The sequence below is a fragment of the Belonocnema kinseyi genome, chromosome 2 (assembly GCF_010883055.1).
Source record: "Belonocnema kinseyi isolate 2016_QV_RU_SX_M_011 chromosome 2, B_treatae_v1, whole genome shotgun sequence".
Lineage (NCBI taxonomy): Eukaryota > Metazoa > Arthropoda > Insecta > Hymenoptera > Cynipidae > Belonocnema > Belonocnema kinseyi.
In genome coordinates, this window is record NC_046658.1 from 86485385 (window position 1) to 86496031 (window position 10647).

Genomic DNA, 10647 nt, shown 5'->3' on the forward strand with positions numbered 1-10647 from the left:
CTAATTCTCAGATAGTTCCTTGCGTGCTGCAGGCCTGAAATCAAACAAGATCGTTTATTAATAATGGAAATTTGATCAATAATTCACTAAGAAAATACTCAAAGTACTCGAAAAGAGAGAATATTTATACTCACTCACAAAATTAATTTACTCTGTTTTTATATCAGAAATAGTTAGGCTTTTGTACTTAAAAATCTCTAGCATAATTGAAATCAAAATTATACAAAATAGTCTTTCAAAGATTTTGGAAAAAATATTAGGTTTAATAATAATAGAAAAAAATGAACTTAGCCTATCAAAATCTTTTGAAATTATAATTTAAATAAAGTTTTAGTTTAAGCATACATAATAAATTAGGGGCAAGAAATGAAGAAGACACTTGTTTCTGTAATTGAATTTATTCTCAAAAACGAATTTTTCATTCAGAAACAAATTTTTTCAAGTATGTAAATCTATTTTGGATGAAGGGATTAACAATTGAAGAATCTATTGATTGAACACAGATCAACTCAAATTCTATAAAACCCTAAACACAAAGAAGTAAAAATAACTGCCAAAAGGATTTCTTGCGTAGACTGATGTTCTTTATACAATTATTATAAGACTGGTACGTTTTAACGTAAAACAAATTTTAGTTGTACGAATTAAAGACATTTATATCAGATGGATTTGGTATTTGCGATAAAAAATTAGTTATCCTAGGAAGATAATAAGATTACAATTATGGACAATTGTATGGTAGAATCTCCGTTATTTGAATTATTTATAATGACAGTATTATAAAGACTAGTGTACTTTATGGTTCTTATTAAAATACATATATTTCTAAACATAATATACGTATACCCGTTGTAGCTACATGGGACATTTCCACAAAAAGTGCGCAATTTTTCGTCAAAAAAAAATTTTTAAATAAATACAAACTTCTAAAAATTGGTTCTTGATAATTTTCATTAATTATATAAATGATTATCATTCTCTCCAATACAATTTTTCATAGAAATTAGTCTTTTTTGCTAGAAAAGTGTCATGGTTTGGCTAACTCACTTAACTATATCACATTTTTGAGTTTTTTTTAACTTACGGGACATTTTTTGAGCTTATGAACCAATTTACAACCATGATTTTTTTAAATTTTCGAACACTGCGAACCCGTAATGTGACCTAAAATTGACAGTTTTGTGAAAATGCTCATATCAGAACAAAATTATAAAGAGAGGATTTCCTCAAATCTTATATACACTTGTATAATATGGCTAGTCTAGTCAAATGCAGCAATTTTTTTAGATTGAAATGAAACTACATACAATATTTACTTTTTTGGGTAAGAATTACTTCAAAACAATTTGTTGTTTCTCTGCATCATAGTCAGTTTTAATTACCGATTAATCGAATTAATTAACCGTATTGATTGGTTTCATTTCCATTAAAAAAATGTACTATGTTCGATCCGACTTCTTGTTCAATATACATGATTAAAATTTCTCGTAATTCTTAAGCAGTCTCAGATTATTACATTATTTTATTCATAGCACGCACTCTCTAATATTTTATTTCACCCTACCTTGATAAACAATAATGATATATCGATATATTATTTTTCTATTGAAACTTATTGTTCATAGAAAATAAAAAACAGAGTATTTTAGCATAATTTGTTGAAAATTTCTACACGAGAATCTACTAAAAAATTCGCATGAGCTCTTCTAATTATTTTAAACAATTTAACAATAATTTTCTTACTTTCACTAAACTTTCTAAAGTAAAAATATATATACTATATAATGTAATATAATATACATACAATAAGAAAAAGTTTTAAAATTTAAGTAACGCGAAATGTTACTTAAAAATAGACACAATTATGGAGATATCAAATTTATAAAAGCCTGTTTTGATACAAAAACGACCTATCATCCTTTCATAGAAAAGTAGATCACCAAAACACTTTTTTGCTTTCTACTGGTTAGAAATCCCAAAGAAAATTACGAGTTCACGAATTTACCCAGGGTATTTTAGTTTTGTCCGAATTTCTCCTAAGCTGTACAAATTTTGAACTAAGATATTATGCAAAGATATCTTTTAAATGATACATAATTTAAGTAGAAAATAGTACTTATTGTATTTTATATTTTATTTTAAACATAAAATTGAAAATCATTTTTTCCCATAAACAGAAAAAAATGAAAATTCATGGATTCCAAAAAAAAACAAACGTATTTTTGTGATCCACCCTCAGAAAAGAAATCAAACAAGAGAAATCTTTTGCCGAGTACAATATTTTTACTTTGGCCATACAATTTTCATTCTTTGTACAAGCCTAAAAAAATATAAGTCAATGACTTTTTGCCTCTTAATTCTAAATAAATTAGACCCTTTCGTGTACATTTTGATAAGCGCTTTGATCCCCAGGATCAGGGGGCTTTTCACTGAGAAATCTTAGAAATCCTCGTAGTGAGTTTTGAAATCTCCCTAGAATTTAGGGACACGACTGTAGCCTCTTTGACCTTGACAATAGCGCCACCTGATAAGCGAGGTAGCAGATATGTCGACTGCGTATTAATTAAAGATTCCTATTTTCTGACATAATGAGTCTTCGATTGTTTACGTCCATGCTAAAAAGGCTTTGCGTCCGTGCTAAATTTTTGAAAATAAAAATAATTGAAAGGATTCAGCGCATCCTTTCAGGTGTTCCAAACTTAGCATTGGCATGAACCATTGAAGATTGTCGATATGAGTAAAGTCGGTAAATAGGAATCTTGAATTACATTCAGACAAAGCCTGTATATCTACTAGAATTATTCATAAGCTCGACGTTCTTCAAATGTAAATACTCATACCCACAGTTTGAGTAGGTCACCTGTTAGATCACTGATTTTTATTGTTTATAAACCTAACCGGAAAGAAAGGCCCTTATGAGTTTTATCTTTGACTTGAAAAAATCAAAGGTGACTAACCGAAACTGAAAATTTTGACGTCGTGATCCATGTCGGAAACTACGGTATTTACTATCTAAACTTCCGGCCTGCTTTACGTCAAAATTATCAATAGGGGCATGCGGCAATTTTCATTTGTAGGACGAAGTTTGAATCTCGACTTAACTCGGCGAAGATCGGATTCGCTCGGTTGTGCGTTCGCCGCCGACGTCATCTCTCTTGCGCAGGTCTATCATTACTTCGTGCGCACGTCCGAATCGTCGGACATGACCGACTCAGACCGAACAGACACGAATGCAGGACCGAGGCTGCTTGAGTCGAGAACCGGTTTTTTAATGCCGGTATTAACGAAAGCGAAAGGTTTTGTTGGAAATGCTGGATTGACGAGACTTCCAAAAGAGTTTCCCGAAAATTCTCCCGCGATTTCTCGAGTTACAATCCGTGATTTCTCAGTGGTAAGTCCCTCGGTCAAGACACGACCATGAATGGTGGCAGCGTGTCTGTGATAATTTGCTTTCTGCTTAAATCCCTTTTGACAAATATTACAGATATAACCTGGTGGCCGGCCACATTCATCCACCAAATGCCTTTTCAGACTGCCCTTATTTCTGTAGGATCTTCCACATTTATGGCAAGGGAATGGCTTCGGAGCTTCGGTAATACTTAGGTGTTGACTGAATGGAAGCGAAACGAGATCCGCGGGGAAAACTCCTGCAAAAGAACATTGTTTTGTTAATTTGGGTCCCGTGGTGAGAGGAAGTCTTTTTTTATTTGGCTCATTCGTGAAATTACAATTAATTCGCTTCGCAAGCAAATAGGTAAACAACAACACATATAGATATAAAAAACGAGCATTTTACTCACATTTTGAATGAGCGCGACTTTTCTTAAATTGCCTATTGACTGCAAATATTGTTTTATTTAAATAACTTGGGGATTTAGAATTTATTTTTATGTTTTTTCAAATGGAATTATAAAATTTGATAGTGAAGATTGAAATAATATAAATTTTTGGGGACCTGAATTGAGGGCAATTGATTGTGTGAGTTTTGAGTTAGTGTTAAATATTTCATCCACGTGTAAAAGTACATATTAGTTAAATGACAGTTACATTAATTAATTTTTTTTACACTGAGGTGCAAAATTATGTTGAAAAAATGTCTACTTTTTTACAGGATGCTCGAACTATGCTCAATATATAAAGCGTGACAAGCATTTAATATATACAAAAGTATTATATGGAGATATTATTCGTATGGTCAAGATTTAAATATAAAACATTCAAAAATACAAAATTTATGTACAAAATTGAAATAACGTCTTTCTTGTAAATAAAAAAAACTGTAATCACAAAATTACTTTTAAAAATGCAAGTTTTAAAATATACAGACTTCGAATGTAAATGAAATAAATTTTAACAATTAATTGAATTAGTTCAAATGAACTAATCGTCAGTGCAAAATTACCGAAATTTCAGACAAATCTTACTAATTCGTAGCGGGCTTACTTACGCTTTAACAAAAAGAATTTCTAATAAATAATGTAAGGTTAATTCTTTTTTCTCTATTGATCTTCTATGAATATTTTTTTAAATATCAATTGTATTTTTAAATTATTAAAATCTGCAATATTCAGAAAAATATTGATACAAGACCAGTAGATAAAAAAAAATTAAAATCGAATTATCTGCTTATAAACGTTTGGTAGATACCATTTGAACAAATTGAAACCTTATGTGGTTTTCTTTACGTGTGAAAAATATGTATTTGCAAGAATTAAAACCAAATTTTAAATAATTAATTGATTCTATCTTTCATAACCAAATTGAATGTAACTCGATTTTTATAATCTGGAAAAAGTATGCTGTCTGTTTTGATAATAGTTAATTGAAACTTCCTACTTCTAATCACAAACATCAAAGGTTTCGAAATTCAGCGTTAAATTGGCCCAAAGGGAGGCCGATGAGGCCGATTTTATAAAAATATTAAGCAAAAAATATCAAAATTAAAATTTTTCACAATTCTCAATAACTTTTGAATTAGTAAATATTTCTCAATTGGCAAAACTTTTAAAAATTAGTAGTAGAGCAGACCATTCCACAGTAAACAATTATTAATTTAAAATACAAATGTATGTACAATAATTAATTGTATACCGTTAATAGTTAAGACACAATACGTGATAGCATATTAAAATTCAAATTGATATTTTTACTTATATTTGTTTTTATAATTAATGATTGTATACTGTAGGATCATTACCTACTTACAAAAAAAACGTTTTAGCAAGCTAGTGGAAAATAACGATTTAAAATTTTTTTAATTTCATTAAAATACATATATAATTCTTTTTGTAACATTTTTTAATTTCTTGGAAAAAATGCACTTTAAAATGATCTTCAAATAATTAAAAAATATTTACTGTCACAATAGTTATTAATAATTTGAAAAATTTGCAACTTTAGCTATATTCTCTCATAGAATTACCGTAATTCGTTCATTGTCAATTATTTATTTCTTTTATTTTCATACTTCTTGTGATATTTTAAACTCAATTCCCCACTATCAAGATTAATCAAATATTCATAAGATGAAAAAAATGATCCGAAAATATAGCAATTTTCGAAATTTAATTTTTAAATATTAGAATTTCTAAAACAAAGGAACTCGCGAAAGTCTTTTTAAATTCACCATTCGAACAAAATTCTTACCTGGGACAGGGGTAAACAGAACATCAAAAATCTTCAGATGATGATAGTTGTCGATAAAATTTAAAAAAATAGAAAAATATTTTACTTTAGTAAAAAAATCAATAACAAATGTGTGACGAAATGTTTTCAGTTGGAGTTCGATCTTCAGTGATGATGTAGATGTTGATGTTGAGAAAATTAAAGACGAATAGAAAAATATCTTCTTTATTTTTAAATCGTTAATAAATGGCAAACAATCCTTAACATACTGCAATCACTATTTCTTAAAATACATGTTAGATCTCGAAATATCTATAAATATAAATATATATATATATATACAATAAAAAATCTTCATCTGAGCTGAAAAATTCTGATAATTTGAGAAATAAAAAATGCAAATATAATTTAAAAATTTAATCCATGCACATTGGCTCCATGCCTTCGATAATTTGATTTTTGTTTAAAACTTTTTTTGCAAACACAACAAAGGTATTGCGGAATAATTCCGCACTCATAGCGCAAGTGTCTTCGCAAGGTGTCCATTCTTGTGTAAGTTCTTTCACATTTATGGCACGGAAACTGCTTCCGATAACTTCGAAATCTTGGCGTGAAGGTGTTTCGCTTACTTCCTGAAATCATATAATTTTTTATTAAGTTCGGTCCTTTATTATTATTAATTAACAATTCGAAAAACGCTCGAGACATTAAATCATGATAAAACATAAATATATCCAACTAGATTAGAATAAGCAGGAAAATAAATCGCAATAAACATTATATTATCTGTGAAGGATTTAAATTTGTTAGAGGAGCCTCGAATGTTAATTTATACCCATTACTTAATGTACATAGAGGACTATTTACAAACACTATAAAAAAAACTGTAGAAAAATAATTTTTTTTTATATCTACTCATAAGATTTTGTGTTTTGTCCATGTTGGCTTAAATACGAAAAGAGAAAATTTTTTTATTTAAATGTAAAAGAGTGTAAAAGTTGTAAAATTGTTTTATGTGAGACAATGATAAATTGTATCTTACCTTTGGCACTGGAAACTTTATAAAAATTATCTTCAGTCGTGATAACAGGAAAGGGTGAAGATAAACAAGGTTTTTAGAAACCCTAAAAATATCTGAAATTAAATTTTTTTAATTTTTGGGCTGTGAAACATTGAATAAAATAACTGAAAATATTGCTAAATTAAGAGTAGGCTTCATATTTTTATTACTAACCAACTTTGTCTGAAAGGGTTCATAAAATATTTTTTTATCCCGAGATTATGAAAAGATTATACAGTATAAAAAGATAAAATACTATTTTTATCAAAAAAGTTCTCAAGCTTGTTTGCTTGAATCTTCGTGATGATCGCCTTCAGTGATGTTTATCTTTAATGATGTTTATCTTCAGTGATGTTTATCTTCAATGATGTTTATCTTGAATGATGTTCGTCTTCATTTTAGAATATGTGCCCTTATAATTTGTGGTTTACAGTTGATTAAAAATCCAAAACCTTATTTTGTTTATTAGCACTGCATTGATTTATGATTTCTTGAAATGTCGGGTATTGTGCATATTGCGAATATGACGTCTAAAACTACTTTTTTGCTTGAATCTTTTTCCACAAAAACACACATTTTGAGGTAATTTTTGACATTCTTCCCTGATATGTCGTCTTAATGAAACTTCCCAGGCATACACTTTTCCACAAAGCGTACAACTGAATGGAGTTGGAATAATGGGATTCCGGGCTGGAATTTCCATTCTTCTGGTACCTGAAATCAAATTCAATATATTAAACTCTGCTCCAAATGTTAAATCTTCTTTAAATGCATTTACTTAAAATGAATAAAGCCGTAGGCGAAGTCCCTACACAATTTCTTGTTTAATAGTTTAACAAAAATAGTAAACGACTCAAAAATCAAAGTTTTTTGCGTTCATATTGTTGGAAATGAAGTTTTCTAAAGACAGTCCTTATTAGTTCACTCAAGCAAAAATAAAGATTAAAAGAAAATCCTATTATATAAAGAATTGAAGGCTTGGATCAAAGAACCGATAACTTTTTGGCGTCTGGGGCGGAGAGAGGGGCTGTCATTCTGAGCGCCAGAAAGTTACGACCGATTCTTTGATCAGAATCGTCAATTGTAAAGTGAATATTGAATGTTTTAATATATTTTCGAAGGTTTTCCCATTAGAATGAAATCCTCATTTTAAACCCCATATTAATTGCTTCAGGCAGTTACTTCTGCGATGTCACTCGATAATGTGCACAAAATGTGAAAAATCAAAGTTATTAAAAATGAATTGATTTAATTTGTGTACATACAATTTGTCATCCAAATGCTGTCCGTATTCTGAAGGGTTTCCAAAAAGTCCAGTTTTTTACCTGAGCTGCTTCAGTAATAAAAGCAAAATATCTAAACAAATTTAAAAAGTTTCAGTAATTGCTAATCGAACATTGTACGAAACAATAAATTAGTATTTTTAAACGTTGTTCAGTTCCAAATTTTCATTCATAAAATTATTATTTTCTAAATACTTCCGCACACATTCCAACATATTTTAAACATTCATGATCAAAAATTCGAAATCATCATTTCTTTGCATGATACAGAAGATTCTTTTATTATCATTCAAATAGTTTAAAATACTTACACAGTAGCTATATAAATAACAACAATTGAAAAAACAAAAAAATTAACTATTTATTAATTAATTGTATTCACACTCTGTCAATATTGACAGACAATTTTTCATATCTCACTAACAAAAATTTTCATAAAAATAATACAACTGTATAAGCTATCACTGTTATAATTAAGCATAAGTCGTATAAATATTAGTGTATCACAACTCTTTGGTTTGAATTGACCCTTTTTGCTTATAAATAATATTTAAAATACATAAATCGTGTTTTTCCTTCTTAAACTAAACAAAATTTATTCAAGTAATCTTTATCGTTTACCATAGTAGAATTTTATTTTTTCAATGGGCACTAAGTATGCCCAACCTGCAATAATTTCTTAAATATTTTTCTTATTCTCATGCCAAATAAAAAAAAAATCTTCATTTAAATCATAGAAAATTTGTAATATTTCTTAGTCCTTTTATTAATGTTTCTCTTATAATTATATTTATGACTTTATATAAATTATTTTATGCTTTAAAGAAAAAAAGCATGTCAAAAATCAACAAAAAAAACAAAGCAAAAAAAATCTCGATTCGGAATTTCATTTTGGCTAGTTTTTCAAAATAAAAAAATATTTAAAGAATATTAATATGGTTTTAAAAAAGAAGTATGTTTTTTAAGGTGCAAATAGCATTGTAAAAAATAACAAATATTTTTTGATAATTTCGCATACAAATTAATCTTGAAAGAAATAATCGAACTGTTCACACGTTTCTGTTCCTTCTGCACAAATCGTATTCTCCGAAAAACTTTTTTTTTTAAGAGCATTAAAATGAGCTTTCTCATGACGAATCCAATTGGATTTGATTTTTGTCTTATAAAAACAATAATTGCATGAGAATTTTGCTTTCTTTCCACATTCGTCCCTTTGATGACAGTGGAGTGAACTCTTCCATTTGTATCTTCTACCACAGCGATCACACTCGTACGATTTTTTCCTCGAATCTAGATATCCTATAAAGAAAAAAAAAGAAATTATGGATTCAAAAGCCACCACCAGGGACCCGCAAAGAGTATCAAAAAAGAATGAAAAAATTGGTAAAAAAGTGGACATGTTGAGCGTTAAGCAGTACAGAAAAACAGAAATATGAACATTAAACTAACACATAAACACATACGTATTTCCATTTGCTTCATATCAACCGGAAACGCTTGATTGTAAATAAAAATGTATACAAATTCTTCAAAATCGCATTAACTTTTTTGACTAATATATAAACTATTGTCAACCATGCAAATCAAAAATATAATTAAGAACTATTTATAATAAGATAATTTTGAAGACCATAATTAAACTAATGGAGGTCTGAGGTACAAATTAAAGAAAAACTTTCGATCCGCTTACATACTACAACGTGATAAATATTTTTATTCAACAATGAACTGTATTTGAAATGCATATTGGTTAAACGGGGAGTACGTAAAAAGAAAAAATCAGTCCGAAATTTTCGAATATTATTTCAAACTTTTTTTTACTTCAGACTGGCGTGTAATGTAACACCCTTGGATATGATGTAACCAGTTGCTCAGTTTATTTGAACGAAAATTGCATCGCTGACATCGATAAGTTGATCCGCATTCTGATCGCAAATGACATACCATTGAAAATTCATGTTTGAAGAGTCGACCACAGCGAGGACATTTTACACGACCTGGAAAAAAAATGTGTGTTAGTACAAGAAAATTCAACCCAACAAAAAACGTGAATAAAAACAAATCTTAATATTTTTTTGAACACTTTAAAAGAAAATAACTTTCTGTACAAAAATTTGAAGATATAATTCAATTCTTTATTTATCCTTTTCTTCCCTTTTAACATAAAATTATCAGTGGTACACTCTTAATTGATCATTATTAGTTAATTCACAAAAAACCGTTAGCTGTAAACACTATTTCATGTATTTGTTATAGAACGCATCTGTTACTGCTGTTCCGCTCTACCCTTGTGTAATTAATACACAGGTATATATTCTTAAATTACCCGCAAATCAATCTTATACTTTTTTACATATTCTGTAAATACCTCACCGTCCATTTTTCGCTAAGAGACATTATTCTACTTTTCTGAACTTCTTTTTCTTTAATTCTCAAAAAACTTCCAGAACGCTTACATGCTAATTATTATCTTGACCTCCTTAACTGCTTATCTGTTTTTGGACAATTTTTTTTTTTTTGGTTTTATTTGTTTTATTTAAACTTGTTCTGCAAATTTATGTTTGCACATATGGTTATCATATTTACATATACTTTCTGCATATGCAATTATGTATATTCTATAATAATATATATGTATCATTTTTCTTAAATTCATAAATTATATTCTGTACGCGCAAA

General features: G+C 28.6%; 1 protein-coding gene across 1 annotated transcript; it reads right to left on the reverse strand.

Annotated features, from left to right (window-relative positions):
• Window positions 1–483: 483 nt before the first annotated feature.
• Window positions 484–10365, reverse strand: LOC117182879. Its single transcript, XM_033375991.1, has 5 exons — window positions 10337–10365; window positions 7324–7399; window positions 6096–6257; window positions 5647–5893; window positions 484–3647 (listed from the first exon to the last, which is right to left on the reverse strand). The coding sequence occupies exons 1-5, from the start codon at window positions 10363–10365 to the stop codon at window positions 3172–3174; spliced, it is 990 nt and encodes a 329-aa protein (XP_033231882.1). The 3' UTR covers window positions 484–3171.
• Between the last annotated feature and the right edge of the window lie 282 nt (window positions 10366–10647).